Source organism: Lithobates pipiens, unplaced genomic scaffold, assembly GCF_037356315.1.
Source record: "Lithobates pipiens isolate NorthernLeopardFrog02 unplaced genomic scaffold, aLitPip1_a1.2 Scaffold_16, whole genome shotgun sequence".
Taxonomy (NCBI): Eukaryota; Metazoa; Chordata; class Amphibia; order Anura; family Ranidae; genus Lithobates; species Lithobates pipiens.
The window spans coordinates 367,464,469-367,486,398 of NW_027507748.1; the positions used below are offsets into that span (position 1 = coordinate 367,464,469).

The 21,930-nt window shown below is 45.6% G+C and overlaps 1 protein-coding gene across 1 annotated transcript in view; it reads left to right on the forward strand.

Annotated features, from left to right (window-relative positions):
* Positions 1-6,194: 6,194 nt before the first annotated feature.
* NT5C1A (5'-nucleotidase, cytosolic IA) overlaps positions 6,195-21,930 on the forward strand; it is a 106,121-nt gene continuing 90,385 nt past the window's right edge. Inside the window, exon 1 of the mRNA XM_077482090.1 lies at positions 6,195-6,819. Coding sequence (XP_077338216.1) covers positions 6,679-6,819 — 141 coding nt within the window. The 5' untranslated portion in view covers positions 6,195-6,678. The remainder of the gene's footprint in view (positions 6,820-21,930) is intronic.

Genomic DNA, 21,930 nt, shown 5'->3' on the forward strand with positions numbered 1-21,930 from the left:
CCTCATTAAGGGGGACTCCGGATGTGAAGGGGACTTTGATGTGAAATGGGGACATCTGATGTAAAGGGTGGCTCTTGATGTAAGGGTCTGGCCTCCTGATGTAAAGGGGAAACTCTTGTTTAAAGAGGGAACCCCTGATTTGAGGGATGGGGGCGGGTTCTGATTTGAAGGCGGGTACTCCTGATGGGAAAAGTGAGACTTCTAATGTGAAGTTGAACAGGGGACTCTGATGTGAAGGGAGGAACTCCTGATATGAAGGGGGACTCCTGATGTGAGAGGTCTTCTGATGTGAAGGAGGGGACTCTGATGTGAAGGCTGGCACCTGATGTGAAATTGGGACTTATTCATGTGAAGGGGGGACTCTGATATTAAAGACTAATTATACCTCATACTGACTGTATTTGAGTGTATACATATTATGTCTGTCAGCCTGTCACTCATAGCACAGTAATTATGGAGTATTTTGTGGGTAAAAGAACTGCAGATGGTGTACAGTGTATAGCATATGTAGATTAAAACTTTATTAAACCCAAAATCAAAAATATAATATATTGCAGCTTACCAATCCTTAGATATGGTGGCTGCATCCGATTCCCTCTTTTTTAGTCTTTTTTTCCTCTGTTTTCACCTAGTGATCTAAGCCAGTAACACTAAGATCATTGTCGGTCTAGGGGAGGGGAGTGTTAGGTGGACTCAGGGCCGGATTAACATAGGGGCTATTGGAGCTGCAGCTCCAGGCCCCTTTCTCAAGATAGGCCCATTTGCCCAAAAAAAGAAAAATCCAAAAAAAAAAAAAAATAAATAAAAAGATCGACTTCGAGGATTGTAGCTCGGCGATCAGGAGTCACAGAGACCCCATATTTGGTGGGTAGGTAGCTAAAGACCCACCCCAGCACTGGTTAAAATATGGGGCTGCTATCATCTATGGTTCCGGAGATACGGGGCTCCTTGCGCAGCCTGTCAGAAGCTACATACAGAGCGGCAGTATAAATACAAGCTGGAACACTCTGCAGCAGACTGAGAGGATGAACTCACAGTGCTGATAGTAATTATTTGTATATTACTTATGATAATTAACCCCTTGCCACCCAGGCCCATTCTGAGACTTCTCTCCTACATGTAAAAGTCATCATTTTTTTATGCTAGAAAATTACTCAGAACCCTCAAGCATTATATATTGTTTTAGCGACACCCTATGGAATAAAATGGTGGTCTTTGCAACTTTTTATGTTGGAAAGAAACTGTTTCATTCATTAAAAAAAACACTAAAGTTATCACGATTTTTTTGTTGTGTACTAAGCGATGCTTTAAATTTTTTTACAGGTTACATGTTTAGAGTTACAGAGGAGGTCTAGTGCTAGAATTATTGCTCTCGCTCTAATGATCTTGGCGTATGTAACCTGTGTGTATTTGGCTCTGATACTAACCAGTACCTACCCAGGGACTGACTAGTATCTCTCCCCAGCCTGTCTCCACACATCCTCTCACCTGCTGACCTGTGAATGGGGCGATCACTCCCGCAGTGTTATTGTGTTCTGCCAGTGAATACAATGATTAGTGTTGCTAACTATAGCTGGCAGCACTGATTGTTTTGGGGGAAAACCTGACAGGCTGGTTGCACTCAAGTCGGTTAATAGGTTGACTTGTGTAAAACCAGCTAGCCCATACATAGATCGACTATGGCTGGTCTCTGCTTAATTGGTGTAATTTCAATCCATGTCTGGCCCCCTTAACCACTACGCAGTCCCTAAACATCCTTCCACAAACCTTTACATTTTTCCTTCTCAGATTACTTCATCCTCCTCTCCTATATATAGTGCACACTGTCATACTCTCCACACTTCTCTCCTATATATAGTGCACACTGTCATACTCTCCACACTTCTCTCCTATACATAGTGCCCACTGTCATACTCTCCACACTTCTCTCCTATACATAGTGTCCACTGTCATACCCTCCACACTTCTCTACTATACATAACGCCCGCTGTCATATCCTACACACTCCTCACCTGTACATAGTGCCCGCTGTCATACACTTCTCTCCTGTACATAGTGTCCACTGTCGTACCCTTCACACTCCTCTCCTATACAGTGCCCACCGACATACCCTCCATACTCCTCTCCTATACATAGTGCCCACCGCCATACCCTCCATACTCCTCTCCTATACATAGTGCCCACCGCTATACCCTCCATACTCCTCTCCTGTACATACTACTCACTGTCATACCCTCCACACTCCTCTCCTATACATAGTGCCCACTGTCATACCTCCAACACTTCTCTCCTATACATAGTGCCCACTGCCATACCTCCAACACTTCTCTCCTATACATAGTGCCCACTGTCATACCCTCCACACTCCTCTCCTGTACATACTACTCACTATCATACCCTCCATACTCCTCTCATATACATAGTGCCCACTGTCATACCTCCAACACTTCTCTCCTATACATAGTGCCCACTGCCATACCTCCAACACTTCTCTCCTATACATAGTGCCCACTGTCATACTCTCCACACTTCTCTCCTATACATAGTGCCCACTGTCATACTCTCCACACTTCTCTCCTATACATAGTGCCCACTGTCATACTCTCCACACTTCTCTCCTGTACATACTGCTCACTGTCATACCCTCCACACTTCTCTCCTATACATAACGCCCGCTGTCATATCCTACACACTCCTCACCTGTACATAGTGCCCGCTGTCATACACTTCTCTCCTGTACATAGTGTCCACTGTCGTACCCTTCACACTGCTCTCCTATACAGTGCCCACCGACATACCCTCCATACTCCTCTCCTATACAGTGCCCACCGCCATACCCTCCATACTCCTCTCCTATACATAGTGCCCACCGCTATACCCTCCATACTCCTCTCCTATACATAGTGCCCACCGCTATACCCTCCATACTCCTCTCCTGTACATACTACTCACTGTCATACCCTCCACACTCCTCTCCTATACATAGTGCCCACTGTCATACCTCCAACACTTCTCTCCTATACATAGTGCCCACTGCCATACCTCCAACACTTCTCTCTTATACATAGTGCCCACTGTCATACCCTCCACACTCCTCTCCTGTACATACTACTCACTATCATACCCTCCATACTCCTCTCATATACATAGTGCCCACTGTCATACCTCCAACACTTCTCTCCTATACATAGTGCCCACTGTCATACCCTCCACTCCTGTACATACTACTAACTTTCATACCCTCCATACTCCTCTCCTATACATAGTGCCCACCGTCATACCCTCCCTCCACACTCCTCTCCTGTAATTACTGCTTACTGTCCTACTCTCCTGTACATAGTGCCCACTGTCATACCCTCCACACTCTTCTCTTATACATAGTGCCCAATTTCATACCCTCTACACTCCTCTGCTGTGCATACTGCCCACTGTCTTACCCTTCACACTCCTCTCCTGTACATAGTGCCTTCTGCCATACCCTCTGCACTCCTCTCATGTACATAGGGCCCACTGTTGGACCCTCCACATTAATCTCACTCACCTGCACATACTTCCCACTTTTATACCATCCATACTCCACCCCTATGCCTCTTACCCACAAAAACTGTTCTTTAAAATTATGTGTTAAAATGATATGTTAAAATTATATGTTCCTCAATGTTACCAGCTCTAGAATGGGCACTTTTGTCAGTTCAACTAAAGGAAATCTCACAGTCCTCATATTTGTTCTGCCCCATTATTAGTACTTATTTTATTTTGTAATTACTATTGTGATGTATAGAGGAACACGGGGGATGTCAGCTACTCTAAATATAGCACTTGTAAAAAAAAGCGTGACTGAAAATATTTTTGAAATGTTGACAACCATGTACTTAGGCACTGCCCAAGGGCCACAGGGTCAGTAGGGGCCCCATGAGAGGCTCCGGTGATAGTAAAGCGGTAGTAAACTTTTCTAACATTACTACTTTTTAGAGGCCCTGGGGTAGGTTATGCCATAATGTACAAGTGTGCCCAGCATATTAGCACATTAGGGTACACTTACCTGTCAGACTGAGCCCTCCAGTGCTGTGCTGTGCTCAGTCTGGCGGGGCCCGGGCACTTCCATCTTCACCTGGTCTTCCTTCTGGGTTCTGTGCCTTCCGTCATTTGCCTTGGCCAAGCTGCGTTGATGTCATTCCCTCTTTCTCCCATCCCCCCCTTTCTCTCTCATCCTCCCTCCCTTACCCCTCACACCTCTTTCATCCCCTTTCTCTCTCTCTCTCTTCCTCCCTCTCTCTCTTTAATTTAATTTGTTATAACAAAAAATAGTTACCATTTTTATTTATTTATTGTTTATAAAAGGCCCCATCAAAATCCTCAGCACCAGGCCCACGATGTTCTTAATCTGGCCCTGTCTGGCTGGAGTCAAGAATCCTGAAATCAGGAGTATTTTGCCCAAGGGGAAAATACTCTGACATTATTGTACAAATTTTGATGTGTTGCTGTTAGCTACAGGGATCTGTAGTGAGTTGCATATGATCTAAATACTTACAAAATATTTTCTATTTTTGTGTATAGCCCTGTCCCAGTTTGTTCCCTTTTTCCCAACCAACTTGTATATTTTTATGAGATGCCCTTGCTCCTGGGCCCAGGAGATCATTTGTAAATTAATGTAAATTTCCCAGCTAAGGGACTAGCTGGATGTTGGGGGGGGGGGGGGGGGGTCGAGTGTAGCACCCTCTAGTGTGCTAGGAGTGATAGTATTTTTTTACAGTTGGTACATTTCCAGGCTTGGCTATTCTGTTGTTTTCTGGAAAGAGATGGAGATGGTGTGTGGAGCTCCCTGGGGTGTTCTGAGGAGCCCTGACCAATTCCCAATCTGGATAGGCAGGGGACATGTCGCCTTAAATACCCAGGGTCAGCCTAGTGTCAGAAACCATGAAATCAGTAGACAGAAGTGCAGTTAAATCACACTTGTTTAATAAGAAAAGTAAAAAGAACAAACGCAGTCAAAACATAGCCAAAGTTCAGTAACCAGAATGGATCATCAGCCAAACCAGGAGTCAGGGATCAAAGTAGATGTGACCAAGGCGAAGGCAGAGTTCCTCTGGACTGGACGGCTTAAGTAGGCAGGACTGACGAGCAGGATCAACTTCAGCTGGGTAACTGTGGAGAGAGATGGGAGGTGGCAATTAGCGGACAGCTGAGTGGTCAGCTCAGAGAAGGAAGGGCTGAGCCCAGCCCTGACACCCAGATGGGGAGGAGTTGATCGGGGTGGAAGATGGAGATGGAGTGTTAGGCTGTCGGGGCCCTTGAGGGAGCCCCCCAGTCTGGGGGGGGGGGTGACCTTGGGCCTGAGCTCCTGCCCAAGGTTACCCATTTGGTAGCAGTAAAATAGCATAAATCATGGACACTGCATTATAGTTTTATTCATAAGTACAACTTGAAGTGAGGGGCAGCTACAAATTCTAATCATCATGAGGACCGGTTGGCAAGTACCACCCACATCCACATACCCTGAGGTTGCCCATGATTCATTTGCTGCCTATATAGCACACTGTATGGTCTATTTGCCCTTTATTGATTCTATATCATTTTGAGTGGTATCTCTCTTATGCACATTAGTGCATAGAGTCGTTGGCATGGCAGTGGATTGGAAAGCATATTGACTCAATTGCCTTGGTGATGTGTTTTTTTTACGGTTCTTGTAAATGTAGTCTCTATTATAGGCGATTAATTTGCTGTTATAACTGGGTACTCAGTAAGTTTTTCTTTACCTATGTTATACTATATTATAAGGCCATTGCCTTTCATGTACTACATAGGGAGGCATATTTGTACACTGCATCAATACCTTTTGTTCCTACCTTGATTGTGTAATATTTCTATTTCTCTTTTTATTGCTAAATAATTCAATACAATTTTAGTAAAAGAAAAACATGTTTGCACGCAAATTTCATACATACAAAAATTAGATGCCCCTTAAAAATAAAAATGTCAGCATTAGATGCTGTTTTACCGCAAAGAAGATGTAAATAAAAATGAGACATAACAAAAGGTCTATATAGGTCATAAAATACAACAACCAAATGTATTCTAAACAAGATGACATATCATTGATGCAAAAGCTGGGCAGTGGCTTATTTGCAGGCTGAATTGTGAACAAATTGTTGCTAGGTTATGGGAGGATCTTTTTGCTCTCAGGAGACCAGCGACTAGATGAATGTTCTTTCTATTCATCTCCCTGTTTCTTGTCTAGCGTATGGGAGAAGCAGTGCAGCAGAAGCCTGAGAAGAGGAGGAAATGTTCAGCTGATCAGGGGAGTTACACTCAGTATATATTTATCCTCCCTTCTCCATTTCATAGAATCAGGAGCAGGGCAACGCAGGGGGCTTATGGGATGCCATATAAAGACCTGTCACTGGTAAGGGGAGAGGCAAAGGGAAACTGGCAAATTTAGAGAGAGAGAGAGAGCCAGAGCGAAATAAGAAAATAGGGAGGTGGAATTTCACATGAAAAGAACTGGAGAGCAAAACACAGCCAAAAGGGAGAGATGAAAGGGAGATATACTAAGCAATCAGCGGGTGAGATTTAGAAAGGGAAGCAGGAGAGCCTAGTGTCAGACTGTTCATCTCCATCACACACACACAGCCATTAGAAGTACCCAAGCCTATCGACTCAGCAATCTGCACTGAAAATATGTTGCCTGGCTCTGGGGATGCAGCTGAGGGAGGACCGAAAGACAGCCATGTCCCTGCGCAAAATCCCGAAGGGAAACAAACATGGGAAGAAGCCAAAACCTTCTATGACAATCTAACTTCCACCAAGAAACCCAAATCGGTATGTACATCCTATGTCTCTTATTACTAGATGTTTACGTTCCTTCGCCACTCAAGAAATTGCTTAAAAAAATGTCACCGCAGTGGGAAAGTTGTTGAGCATGTCCCCAACATACCGTATGACATCGCTTTCAGTGTATTTTATCTTATCGCCTTTCTCCATGTTTCCTATTTCAGTCAGCAGTTCTCAGAAAGGATGGCGTTAGCCTACTAACAGGGAAACTGTGTATTTCAGGCTTGGAGTATCTATACTTTGGGCCAGGGGACAGTGACAAGCTGATATCTCTCGATCTTATGAAGGTGATTGCTTGTGCTCAAAGCTTTGTGACCTTCAATTGTGGAATCAGCAGCTGGTGTAGAATAGGCGACTGGCCAAGGTCACTGACCTATGACACCGCTCCATTAGAAAATTGGCCCCGGAACTAAATATACACATAACAATGTACACAGCCAGTGCACATGAATGTGTGTTTATATATAAGCACATCCAAATTAGTACCGCTTGTTTCATACATGTATAGCTTAGTCATCAATGTATCCACCACCTCTATTCAACTGTTGATCCGCCATAATGTATCCCTTGACCTGACCATGTTCGATGAGCCACAGTCTTTAAGAGATGAGTACTGAATTATTCTTCTATAGCCCAATGCACATATACATTTTAGAGTAATATAGGACTACACCATAGGCTGCATATGGTCCTCTGCATTAAACAGCAGGGAGCTGGTGAAATATTTCCAACCTGAAAGATAAGACTTTTGTATGCCAACCGATTATATCATGTTACCAATGACAGGTTGTGCATCTCAGTATCTGTTTACTCATTTTTAAGAATCATTAGTATGTTGAAGGCAAAGCGGTGTATTGATCCTCTGCAGTGAATATACCCACCCCCTTATATTGCTCAAGCAGTCTTAGGTTAGTTTAAAGAAACATAGTAAACATATTTCAGACAGCTCAAAAGCTTTGCACTGAGCCAACAGAATAATCTCTTTAGCTGTAAGAGATGACACGTTGTCACCGAATACTGCATATGTCGATTAAAAATTAAACATGCTTCTTACATAGTTACATAGTTAGGAATTTAGTCAAGTGTGAAAAATCCCTAAAACGTAACAAAAGCTATTTAAAGCGGGTCTAACGTCCATACTAACGCTAATTTCGTCCGACGGATTTTGTCCGAAACTTGTGTTGCATACACACGGTCAGACAAAGTTGTCAGAAAATCCGATCGTACGTAACGTGATGACTTATTTTGTTACAACGGGACTACGTTCAGGCTAGTAGCCAATAGCTTTGGTCTAGAAATTTGATCTGAGCATACGTGGCACTTTGTCCGATCGGAATTCTCTACACACCAGCGGACAAAGTCCGATCGGATCATGTTGTCGGAAAGTTTTAGAGCCCAGCTCTAAAACTTTGTCCGTCGGATATTCAGATGAAAACAGTTCGATGGAGCCCACACAAAGTCGGATTATACGAAAACACGGTCGGAATGTCTTCGTTTTCCGTCGGAATGTCCGACCATGTGTACAAGGGCTTAGACTCGCTTTAATGAGCTTTAGTATGGGCGTTAGACTGGCGTTTTACAAGCATTAATGACAAGTTAAAAATTTGCCCCAAACGCCCTATGGGCAGTTTTGAAGCGTTTGATGAGCGTTAAGGCGCATTAAAACTGCCCCACAAACACCTATTCCATTACAGTCAGTAAACTAATCTTAATGCCCTGCAACTGCACCACAACTGCCTGCCAGAGTGTTTGCAAAGCGTTAACATAGACTTAAATGGGAGGCATTGAAAAGCTTCAAATGCCTCCAGACTCACTTAAGGCTTCAATTTTGTAGCGACACAACGCTAGCTCTTCATGTTTTAACCACTTCAGCCCCGAAAGAATTTACCCCCTTCCTGACCAGAGCACTTTTTGCAATTCGGCACTGCGTTGCTTTAACTGACAATTGCGCAGTCGTGCGACGTTATACCCAAAGAAAATTGATGTCCTTTTTTTCCCCACAAATAGAGCTTTCTTTTGGTGGTATTTGATTGCCCCTGCGGTTTTTATTTTTTGCACTATAAACAAAAAAGGGACAATTTTGAAAAAAAAGCATTATTTTGTGCTTTTTGCTATAATAAATATCCACATTTAAAAAAAAAAAAGCAGTTTTTTCTCAGTTTAGGCCAATATGTATTCTTCTACATATTTTTGGTAAAAAAATTGCAATAAGCATATATTAATTCATTTGCGCAAAAGTTATAGCGTCTACAAAACAGGGGATAGATTTAGAGCATTTTTATTATTATTTGTTTTTTTACTAGTAATGGTGGCAATCTGCGAATTTTATCATGACTGCGACATTATGGCAGACACATCAGACAATTTTGACATATTTTTGGGACCATTGGCATTAATACAGGGATCAGTGCTAAAAAAATGCATTGATTAGTGTAAAAATGTCACTGGCAGTGAAGGGGTTAACACTAGGGGGCAGTGAAGGGGTTAACTGTTCCCTGGGAGGTGATTCTAACTGAAGGGGGAGGGGACTGACTAGAGGAAGTGACGGATCGTAGTTCCTAGCTAACAGGGACACACGATCTGTCACTCCTGTCAGAACAGGGAAGTGTGTGTTTACATACACTCGTCCCAGTTCTGTCTCTCCTGCTCACGATCGCTCGTGGCTGACGGACATTCCGACCGTCTGCCACAAACATTGGCACCCCCGCTGTGCAAAGGGCGCACGCCTGCTATCCTGACCCCGCGAGCCAACGTATAGCTACGACAGCTTGCACAGGGGAGCCAACCTGCCACAGTTTAACTGCGGTGGTTGGTCGGAAAGTGGTTAAAAGTGTGAACACCACTGTGTGCTGTTCATTGTATCATTTGCATAGACGTTTTGAGGGGTGTTTTTAACGCCTCTCAAACTCCTGCTTTTAATGCCAGTGTGAACTTAACCTAAGTCTAGTTGAAAAAACACACAAGTCCATCTAGTTCAACTAATAAAAGGGAAAAAAAATACAATCTTATATACACAATCCCATGCTCACAGTTGATCCAGAGGAAGGCAAAAAAAAAACAACAAAGCATGATACAATTTGCTACAGTGGGGGAAATCTGATATTCTGATTTCATTGAACACTGCAAGCTTCTCAAAGTGTGCATTAGAAGCTGCAACAGGAGTACATCTCATTTCCTGGGTAGAGGATATCCAGTATCCACCTAGCTTGTATCTCCCCAGCTTTATTCTTCATGACCAGTACTTTTCATTAATTGAGTTTTTTGTTTCAGGCCGCGTACACACGGGCGGACTGTTCGCCCAACTTTGTCCGCTGAACAGTGTTTGGGCGGACAGTCCGCTCGTGTGTGGGCTTTCAGCAGACAGTTTCAGCGGACAGTTGGACGGACAAGGTTTTTCGGAAATTCCGAAAAACTGTCCGCTGAAACCTTGTTTGAGCGAACAGTCCGCCCGTGTGTAGGCTTGTTCGTCAAACAAAGTTGCGCGCATGCTCAGAAAGGATTTTCACGCCGAAAGCTATAATGCAGTGTATAGGACGTCGTATTTTTCGTCCCGTCGTATGTGCCGTTCACGTCATCGCGCACGGTTTCAGCAAACTGTTCGTCCGTCGTGTGTGGCCATGTCCGTCCATGCTAAGTTTGAGCGGACTGTTTGCCGAAACTGTTGGACGGACAAAGTTGGGCGAACAGTCCGCGCGTGTGTACGCGGCCTCAGAGGTTCAACATCACATATGGGCATTACCTAGGGCAGCCTGCATGCAAATACAGGCTGCCTAGGATGCCCACTCCTCCAAACTGAAATCCACCATCAAGTTATTTAACCACTTCAATATCAAGCACTTTCCCCCCTTCCTGCCCAGGACAATTTTGAGCTTTCAGTGCTGTCGCACTTTGAATGACAATTGTGTAGTTTGAATGACAACACTGTACCCAAACTACATTTTTATAATTTTCTTCCCACAAGTAGAGCTTTCTTTTGGTGGTATTTGATCACCTTTTTTTATTTTTTGCTAAACAAACTAAAAAAGACCAAAATTTTTGAAAAAAAAATAAGTTTTTCTTTGTTTCTGTTATAAAATTTAGTTTTCTCCTTCACTGACGGGCACTGATGTGTCGGCACTGATGAGGTGGCATCGATGTGCAATGATGCCTTGGCACTGATAAGGTGGCACTGATGAGGAGGCACTGATATGTAGAATTGATGGGCACTGTCAGGCGGCACTGATGGGCACTGACAGGCAGCATTGATGGGCACTAATAGATGGCACCAATGGGCAGCACCGATTGGGCATGTACTGACAGGGATTAATGCGGGGCACTGATTAGCACTGTGATGGACACTTATTGGCACTGTGGTGGGCTTTGATTGGCACTGTGGTGGGCACTGGCAGACTTTATTATTGGGGCACTGCTGGGCACTGATTGGCAGCTGATTGCTCTGTGCTGGTAATCAATTATCAATTATCATCACAGACACCCCCCCCCCCCCCCCCCCACACACACACACAGGGAGAGCCACCGATTGTCTCTCCCTGTCAGTGCGAACCCAGGAATACCGTTTACCGGCACTTCCTGGTTCTAGCGATGATCAGCTGTGATTGGTCACAGCTGATCATGTGATAAGGAGGCTTCTTATCACGATCGGAGATGCGGCGTGTCACACGGCACACTTGTGATTACCGCGCTGCATGCCTCCGTCATATGAGCCCAGTCAGGATAACAGAACCACTCCCCGGCCATCATTCTGTTATAGGTCGGGTGGGAAGTGGTTTATTAAGTGCAAAACTCCTCCCAGGAACCAGGCTACCCCCCCCCCCCAATACTTCCCTAAGCCTAATCTCGATCCAGCAATGTGCAGATGTGCGTCTGCTGTCAATCCAAGCCAGTGAGGAGGGGATGAGGCTGAGCTGCGCTCTCTGTATATTATGAGTATGCACGAGTGCCCCCATAGCAAGCAGCTTGCTTTGGGGGCACTTGGCAGAGGGGAGGGGCTAAGAGCTCCGAGAAAATGAGGATCAGGGCTGCTCTGTGCAGAACTATTGCACAGAGCTAGTAAGTATGACACGTTTATTATTTTTTAAAATTGCCTTTACAAACACTTTAATGTTATGCCGCATACACACGATCAAACAATCCGGTGGAAAAGTCCGGCAAACTCAAGTCCGCCAAACAATCCCCCCCGTGTGTAGCCTCCGGCATACTTTTTTGACCTGAAAGTACGGAGGACTTAGAATGCCGTGTTGCACTCCAATCTTCCCACCGGACTCGCATTTCGGCGGACAATCCGGCCGTGTGTATGCCAGTCCGCCGTACTTTTGAAATGAGCGGACTTTTCCCGCCCGGAGAAAAGTCCGCTCATTTTGAGCGGGTCTTCAGGTAGGCGGGGCCCGCGAAGGAGACGTCGCTGGCCCCGCCGCCTGGTATGGACTTAAAGGGGAACCCCAACGCCAAAAAAAACGGCGTGGGGGTCCCCCCCAAGTCCACAACAGACCCTTGTCCGAGCACGCTACCCGGCCGGCCAGGAAAGGGGGGGCGAGCGAGCGCCCCCCCTCCTGAGCCGTACCAGGGCGCGTGCCCTCAACACGGGGGGTGCCTTGGGGAAGGGGGGGCCGCGCGGCCCCCCCACCCCAAAGCACCTTGTCCCCATGTTGATGAGGACAAGGGCCTCTTCCCGACAACCCTGGCCGTTGGTTGTCGGGGTCTGCGGGCAGGGGGCTTATCGGAACCCGGGAGCCCCCTTTAATAAGGGGGCCCCCGGATACCGGCCCCCCACCCTATGTGAATAAGTATGGGGTACAATGTACCCCTACCCATTCACCTGTGAAAAAAAGTACAAAAAAAAACCCAACACACGAGATAAAATACTTTATTGCACAGCTCCGGGGGTCTTCCGTCTTCGGGGGTCTTCTCACCGGACTCCTCCGCTATCTTCTTGTAGCTCTTTTGCTAGCGGGGGAGTCCGGCTTTCTTCCTCGCCGCCGGCCTCTTCTTCCGACTTCGGGGTCTTGTCCCCCTCTTCGGTTCTTCTGCCGGGCCACCGCGCCTTCCTATAGCTCTTTTACAGGCGGTGGCCGGGTCTTCTGTCGCCGTCGCCGCGGCCTTCCGTTCTTCTTCTTCTTCTTCTTCTTCTTCTTCTTCTTCAGGAGATGTTGACTCGACGATCTCTCCGGCCGCAATGCCAGGGACGCGCTGCGCTGCCGCTTATATAGGGACAAGGGGCGGTGTCACATGGGTTTATGTCACATGGGTTGGTCACATGGGTTGATGTCACATGGTGACAGTCCCAGCATCCTCCGGGACTGTGACTTCGTAAGGGGGCGAGGTCACCATGTGACACCAACCCATGTGACATCAACCCATGTGACACCGCCCCTTGTCCCTATATAAGTCGCAGCGCAGCGCGTCCCTGGCATTGCGGCCGGAGAGATCGTCGAGTCAACATCTCCTGGAGAAGAAGAAGAAGAAGAACGGAAGGCGGCGGCTGCGACAGAAGACCGGGCCACCACCTGTAAAAGAGCTATAAGAAGGCGCGGTGGCCCGGCAGAAGAACCGAAGAGGTGGACAAGACCCCCGAACTCGGAAGAAGAGGCCGCAGCGGCGAGGAAGAAAGCCGGACTCCACCGCTAGCAAAAGAGCTACAAGAAGATAGCGGAGGAGTCCGGCGAGAAGACCCCCGAAGACGGAAGACCCCCGGAGCTGTGCAATAAAGTATTTTATCTCGTGTTTTGTGTTTTTTTTTTGTAATTTTTTTCACAGGTGAATGGGTAGGGGTACATTGTACCCCATACTCATTCACATAGGGTGGGGGGCCGGTATCCGGGGGCCCCCTTATTAAAGGGGGCTCCCGGGTTCCGATAAGCCCCCTGCCCGCAGACCCCGACAACCAACGGCCAGGGTTGTCGGGAAGAGCCCCTTGTCCTCATCAACATGGGGACAAGGTGCTTTGGGGTGGGGGGGCCGCGCGGCCCCCCCTTCCCCAAGGCACCCCCCATGTTGAGGGCACGCGGCCTGGTACGGCTCAGGAGGGGGGGGCGCTCGCTCGCCCCCCCTTTCCTGGCCGGCCGGGTAGCGTTCTCGGACAAGGGTCTGTTGTGGACTTGGGGGGACCCCTTTAAGTCCATACCAGGCGGCGGGTCCAGCGACGTCTCCTTCGCGGGCCCCGCCTACCTGGAGACGCGCTCGAAATTAGCGGACTTTCCTCTGCGTGTGTGGGCGAGTCCGTTCATTTCAAAAGTAGGGCGGATAGTACGGCGGACTTAGTACGCCGTATTAGTCCGCTCAAAAAGTGCCGTGTGTGGGCAAGTAGCCCGTTCGGAAAGTCCGACGGACAGTCTGGCGGGAAGTCCGCCAGACTAAGTACGTCGGACATACCGCTACGTGTGTACGCGGCTTAAGTTGTACATGTTTTAAAGATGTCTGAACCTTTAAAAATAGCAGTGCATTTCCTTGTATGAGAGAGTACCTAGGCAGCGCCTACAGCAGGGGTAGGAAACCTCGGCCCTTCAGTTGTTTTGAACCGACAAGTCCCATGAGACATTGTAAGACCCTGAAAATCACAGGCATGACTCCTAGAGGCAGAAACATGATGGGATTTGTAGTTTCACCACAGCTAGAAGGCTGAGGTTGCCTACCCCTGGTCTGCAGTCTCATAGCTATATACAGTATCTGCATTGTGAGATTAGGGGTCCACTCACACAGGTGTTCAGTTTCTTCATCGCAAGAATCTGTGACAGACAAATTTCAGCCCCATGTATATCTGTGGCCAGATTTGCACCCTGAACAAATGAATGGCTGGCACTGCTACTGATCATATGTAACTGCTAATTCAAGTAGTTACAATTAGAGGCTCTGACAGGCTCTGGAAACATACAAGTTGACTGCAGCTAATCAACCTGTTTGTATACGGTCATAGGACATGATGCTGCTGTATAAAGAGGCTGGTGTTTAGCTGTATCCGAACACAGAAACCTATTTACTTGCATTCACCCATCTGAATGAAGCCACTGCTGCCTCTGACTGCTAGTCTTGGGAGAAAGTGAGATTTTGTGATGTCAGTACTGTACTACTCACTGTTCTCCTTTCTGGAGGCTCTGATATGAGGAAGCAAAGCTCTACATCCCCTTCACTACTTGCCGACCGCCCTGTAGCATGTTTACTGCTACAGGGTGGCCATGTTGCGCAGGATCATGTATATATACGTGATCCTGCACTTCCGGGTATCGGATGCGAGTGCGCGCCGGCGTCGGCTCACTACCACTGTGATTTTATACAGCAGGACCCGCCGGCACCTGCTGAACATTTGGTACACAGGCAGAATGGCAGTCTTCAAGGCAGACTGCAAATATGGCAGTACAGAAGGCATGGATCCTGTGTTCCTGTGAAGCCAGAACATTGATCCATGCCTTCCACTAGTAAAAGCACCTCCCCCACTACACTGAATCACCAGCTAACCCAGTGTCATTAGTACAGTGACTGCATATTGTTAGCACTGATCACTGTATTAGTGTCACTGGTTCCCAAAAAAGCGTTAAAAGTGTCAGATGTCCGATTTGTCAGCCCAATATCGCAGTCACACCATAAGTTGCTGATCGTCGCAATTACTAGTGAAAAAACATGAATTCCATAAATATATCCTATAGTTTGTAGACGCTATAACTTTTGCGCAAACCAATAAATATATGCTTATTGGGATTTTTTTTTTTTTTTTTTACAAAAAACATGCAGCAGAATACATATTGGCCTAAATTGATGAAGAAATTTGTTTTTTTGGGGGGCTTTTTTGATGTTTTAGAGCAGAAAGTACATTTCTTTTCTTCAAAATTGTAGGTCATTTTTGGTTTTCTAGATCAAAAAAACAAAAAACAAAAACAGAGGTGATCGAATACCACCAAAAGAAAAGCTCTGTGTGTGGGGTAAAAATTTAGTACAGTGTCCCATAACCGCGCAATTGTCAGTTAAAGTAATGCAGTACTGTATAGCAAATGGCCTGGTCAGGAAATGGGGTAAATCTTCCAGAGGTGAAGTGGTTAATCAAACTGTGTAAACCGAATAGTAGTAAAAATGTGGGGATATTGTAGCAGCAGTTTCAATATTAATTTTGTAAACATTAATGCTAAGCCTAGAGTAAGGATTTATGGCCAGTCACCCAATATTCTAGATTTAATCCAAGTTCCAATAACTGTGGCTCCATGCACACTGGCCTTAAAAAAGAAAAAGTTCCCTTGGCAGAAAAATGAAAAGCAGATGTTATTTTTCCTGCTTCTAAATGCTGAGCTCAAAATCTGCCTGTAATCGTCCTAATGTGCATGGACACATAGGAAAACATTGAGCTGCTTCTACTGGAAAAATACAAACTGCTGTAGAAGCAGCGATTAAGCCAGCGTGCATGGAGCCTAAAGCCTCGTACAAATGGTCTGATTGTTGGACGACGAGCGTCTGATTTTTGTCAAAAGAGCGTGTGCCAGGATCTTGTCTAGCATACTGATCATTACGCAAATTGTCATTCGGCAACACAAACGTAGTAACGTACTATGAGAGTATAAGGAGAAAGTTAATTTCTCAAGCGTCACCCTTTGGGCCCCTTCTGCTACTTTCATGTTAGTAGAAATTTGGTGAGCGTTGATTCGTGATTTTTTGATCGTAAAAAACAAATGCCTTTTAAAATACGTTCGGCATAACTACATGCAAAGCAGCCTCATTATTATCCCATTAAAGAAGATGAGAATTTTGACATTTCATCAATTGCCGCGTCACGAATGTTAATTCTAGATTACGAACAGTAGTTTACAAGACCGAACTCTTCCCAGTCATTACCTGATTCCAAAAATGCGTGTTTGTACTTTCAACTTTTGTGTCACAGATGTGTGTACTGACCATCCAAAAATCAGACATGGAGCCATCGTTCGCCAAAAATTTACTAGCCTGTCATCCAAAAATTATAAAACAATTGCCGTAAGGAGCGTACTAATGGTAAGAATTTCGGACAACAGCCTGTCGAATGACAACCCCCTTCCGAATTTCACATCGTGTGTATGAGGCTTTAGGCTCTGTTTCCACTACTGTGGGTTGCCGTGCGATTTGACATGTGATGTCGCATGACAAGTCATAATCCATGTATTTCAATGGTCCCCGTTGTAATTGGTGCAGCTCAAGTCACAGTGACCAAAAAGGTTTTTTGCACTACTTTGTTCCTACTTGGGACTTGTTCTCGCATGGTTCTCACCGGTCGCATGACAGCGCATAAATAAAAAAATCAGACTGCACCACCAGACTGAAAATCGCACGACTTTGGGGTCACAATACTGGAAATCTAGCTTTATGGTTTGTTACTGCTGTGACTATTTCCCTCTCTAGAGTGACCAATACTTGTGGTTATCGATGAACAGTGTAGTATGCACTGATCCATCATCCCACAGCCCCCACAGATGGATTATACCTATGAAGGCCTGTCATTAATACACAAGCCATCAACGCACACTCATACACATCCTAATTAATGGTGTGCAAGTACGCCACTATCTTTGATAGCATTATATGTCATGTCAGATACGCTGTAAAAAAAATCTATTATATCTAAACAAGAAAAACATTTTTAACTGTCAAGATAATGTAATTATGTGAAATGATAATTGTGGCCACATGGCTTTTGACTGTAATGACCTAAGCAGCATCTTCAATGAAGTTAATGAGACAATTAATGATTAATGCAACTGATAAAGATAGTAATGCTGTTTCTAGGAACTCTAGACACCTTTAAAGAGGAAGTAAACCCTGATGGGTTTACCTCCTCTTTTTTTCCCTGCAAAGGTAAAGCATAATGGACTACTATGCATCGCATAGTAGCTCATTATGTGTCACTTACCTGACACAGGAGCCAGCGAAGTCGCCGCTGATCCCTGTAGTCCGCCGCATCCATGTTGCTGGTGGCGTCTCGCAGCTCCGACGAATCACAGCGGCGAAGCCGCGATGACGTCACTCCCGCGCATACGCACGGGAGTCGCGTCTCGCAGCTCCGCCGCTGCCACTCGGCGAAGCCGCGATGACGTCACTCCCGCGCATGCGCACGGGAGTCGACAAATTTGGCAAATCCATTCATGGATTTGCCGCATTTAGTGCGCCTGCGCGCCGCTGTCTACGGCGCATGCGCCGTAGACAGCGGTGCCCATTTTCGGGCAAATATCTCCTAAACCATATAGGTTTAGGAGATATTGCTTGGACCTACAGGTAAGCCTTAATCTAGGCTTACCTGTAGGTCCAAGTTGTTTGGAAGGGTTTACTTCCTCTTTAAGTCTGGCTTTTTTGAGCCAATTCTATTATCGTCAAAAGATTAACTTTTTTCTTTTTATGATGACTCTAGCTGTCTATGCCCTCCTAACCCTCTTGTTTTGAATTTTATTGTAACTGCACTGTCCCCCTTTATTTCGTAAAGCTCTGTGCAAACTGTTAGCGCTATATCATCAAGGGGGTGAATAGGGTTCCGGAGGACAATATTTTCAATATTAACCACTTGCTGCCCGCCATATACAAAATTATGTTGGCAAAGTGGTTGCGATATCCTGACATTGCAGTGATCGTTGTTGCTGCGTGTCAGTCTGATACACCGCAACTCTGATCTAGGTAAAGAGTCTGACGGGGACTCTTTACCACGTGATCAGCCATGTCCAATCATGGCAGATCACGATGTAAACAGGAAGAGCCGTTTATCGCCTTTTCCTCACTCGTGTCTGACTAATGCGAGTAGAGGAGAGCTGATCGGCTGCTTCTCTAACAGGGGGGTCTGTGCTGATTGTTAATCAGCGTATCCCCCATTGGATGCCCACCCAGGACCACCAGGGGTGCCACCAGGACCACCAGGGATAGCCACCACTGATCGCCAGGATGGCATCCCTGGTGGCCATGATGCCAATGTGTGCCCACACATTATGCCAATGTGTGCCCACCAGCAATACATGCCAGTGCCTCCTAATCAGTGATGCCAATCAGTGCCACTCATCAGTGTCCATCAGTGCCACCTATAAGTGCCGCCTATCAGTGCCCATCATCAGTGCGCCTATGAGTGCCCATCTGTGCCACCTATGAGTGCCGCCTATCAGTGCCCATCATCAGTGCCACCAAATTGGTGCCACCTCATCCGTGCTGATCAGTCCCACCTTATCTGTGAAGGAGAAAACATACTTATTTACAAAATTTTATAAGAGAAACAAAAACTTTTTTTTTTTTTAATTTTCTTTTTTTTATTTGCCAAAAAATAAAAACCGCAGAGGTGATCAAATACCACCAAAAAGCTCTATTTATGGGAAGAAAATGATAATATGTGTGTACAGCTTAGCATGACCACGCAATTGTGATTTAAACAGCGACAGCGCTGAAAGCTAAAAATTGGCTTGGTCAGGAAGATTGGTTATCTAGAAGGATATACACGCCTCCTGCATTTATACTTATCTGTCAAATTTCTCCCCTCTGTCTGCTATGACACCTGAAAAACTGCAGATTTTGTGGGTGGGTCTGTTTTCCAGGGCTCAGTGGATGGAGTCGGTAGACTCCCTGCCCACCTCTAGACTCCCCTTATCAACATGCATTTTCTACTGTGTATTTCTTACAGTGAACTTCTGCTATGATCACTAACATCCAGTCAAAACCCAGAAAAGTCCCCACATGACTTCAGCATGCCAAATCATGCTGAGGTGTGGAACAGCCAATCCTTGCAGAGCAGCAGAAGAAAGGAGTGGGAGGGAATTAAAAAATAATGCATGTCTCTTAGGCTAGTGCTCGAGATATGTAAATCCCCTGTCACTCACAGCAAGGGGGAGGATTTGACAAAGTTTTTCTCTGTTTGTCAAGATTTATCTCACTGAACAATAAAAGATGATTGCTCAGAGCTGGATTAACTCTTTGTGGCAAGACTGGGCTCAAATGATAGGAAATCTTATACTCTACATTATGACATAAAAAAAATATATATATATTTCGGGTTTACATCCACTCTAAGCTAAAATCAAGAACATAGGGGCATGGCCTCAAACTAACAGTGGCCTCTAACCGACTAGTGAGTCAGTCAACAGTAAGTGGTTTCAAACATGCTTGAGGCAAACATAGATCTATACTCAGACAAAAAAAAGTTATGTCACATGGTATGTCACATGGTATTTGCACAGCGGTCTTCCAAGCGCAATTTTTTGGGGAAAAACGGCACATGAATTTAAAAAAAATAAACAGTAAAGCCCAATTTTTTTTGTATAATTTTAAATGTTACGCTGAGTAAATCGATGCCTAACATGTCATGCTTTGAAATTGCGCACACTTGTGCAATGGCGACAAATTTTGGTACCTAAAAATCTCCATAGTGGATGGTTTAAAAATATTATTTAATGGTTACCACCAGGTTGGAGTTAGAGGAAGTCTTTTGCTAGAATTATTGCTCTTACTCTGACTACCGCGGCGTGTGATTTGAACACCGTTTACATATGCAGGCACAACTTATGTATGCGTTTTCTTTGATGTGTGAGCAGGCGGGGACGGGGGCATTTCAAATTTTATATATTTTTTTCCTTGTTTTTTTTATTTATTTATTATTTATTTTACATTGTTCCTTTAAAAAAAAAATTCTGATCTTTTTTATTGCTGTCACAAGGAATGTAAACTTCCTTTGTGACAGTAATAGGTGGTGACAGGTACTCTTTATGGAGGGATCGAGGGTCTAAATGACCCCAGATCCTTCTTTTGCACTTAAAAGTATTCAGATCTGCAAAAAGGGTGGCTCTAAATACTGTAATTTTTTTAAAAATTGGTGCCATTGGCAGCCGAGTAAACCGGAAGTGATGTTGTGACGTCGCTTCCGTGTGTGTACATAGGAGACTTGATCTAAGCCATTTCTGGCTTCGTTCCAGTCTCAGTCTAGCCGGTGGATGTGCCAGATTGTGGATTGGATCTCCTGGTGGGACGGGAGGCCCAGGAAGAGCGGTGGAAGTGGCAGAGGGGGATGTCCCCTCCTGCTCTTTTAGGATAACAGCCAATCGGCTTTTAGCCGCCTCAGTTGTTATCACTAAAAAGCCAACTGCTGTCTCTAAAAAACAGTAGCAGGGTGATGCCTGCAGCTGCAGGCATCACCCCGGTTTAACCCCTTCAAGCCACGAAAGTAAATTTGCTTACAGTCGGTGCAAAACTCGATGGACCGCTTGGACTTGTTTCTGCTATTACTCTTCTGTTTCTATATAATAATAATAATGTAGCGGTATCCTCTTGAGGGCTGCTGAGTATTGTGGTCCATCTGTCACCCTGCCCAGCCAGGCACACAGTTCACATTCACCCTCAGGCAGAAAACCAGGCCTTGAACTTTGTTTATTTTATTGAGGGTATTAAACTTGGATGGGGTAAGGGAGTATGGGATGTCCACTTGATTGAAGCACAATGTACACGGGACTCAAGCTATATACAGTCTCTGTATATACACCTCTACACTTCAGCTTCAGCACAACTCTTGCTTGCAGACTATAGGGGAGAGTTACTAAAACTGGTGCACACAGAACCTGGTGTAGCTGTGCATGGTAGCCAATCAGCTTCTAACTTCAGCTTGTTCAATTCCTCTTTGACAATAAAACCTGAAAGCCGATTGGTTTCTATGCAGAGCTGCACCAGATTTTGCACTCTTCAGCTTTAGTAAATCTCCCCCACCTCTCTTTAACACCTCAAGCACATCACTTGTTTTCACTTCCAGGACCAGCTAGCACTGATTTGCAGGCCTGACACTAGCACAGCCAAGCCTAAATTGAATGTCCTTGGCAGGCAGGGACCGTGGGCCCCTTTGGTGTAGCAAAAAATTTAGAAAGTCCCAGTGCTAGCTGTCCTCATGGCTACTGCTCCCAGTACCAACTCTTCAGGCACTGCCAGCCCTCCTGGCTGTAGCTGCCTCTCTCCACTGCCCATGCCACCACAGTCCACTCCACTGGCTCTGCACCGACCCCAGACTGCAATTGCTCAGTTCTCTCAGGCGTGCCTCCCCAGTCTTCTCCTGTCTGTGTCACTCACCAGCTCTCTTGGCTGTGACCTGTTGTTCCTCTCCTGGAGACTTTGCCGGGCAGTGCTCTCCTGCTGTCCTCTCTTGCT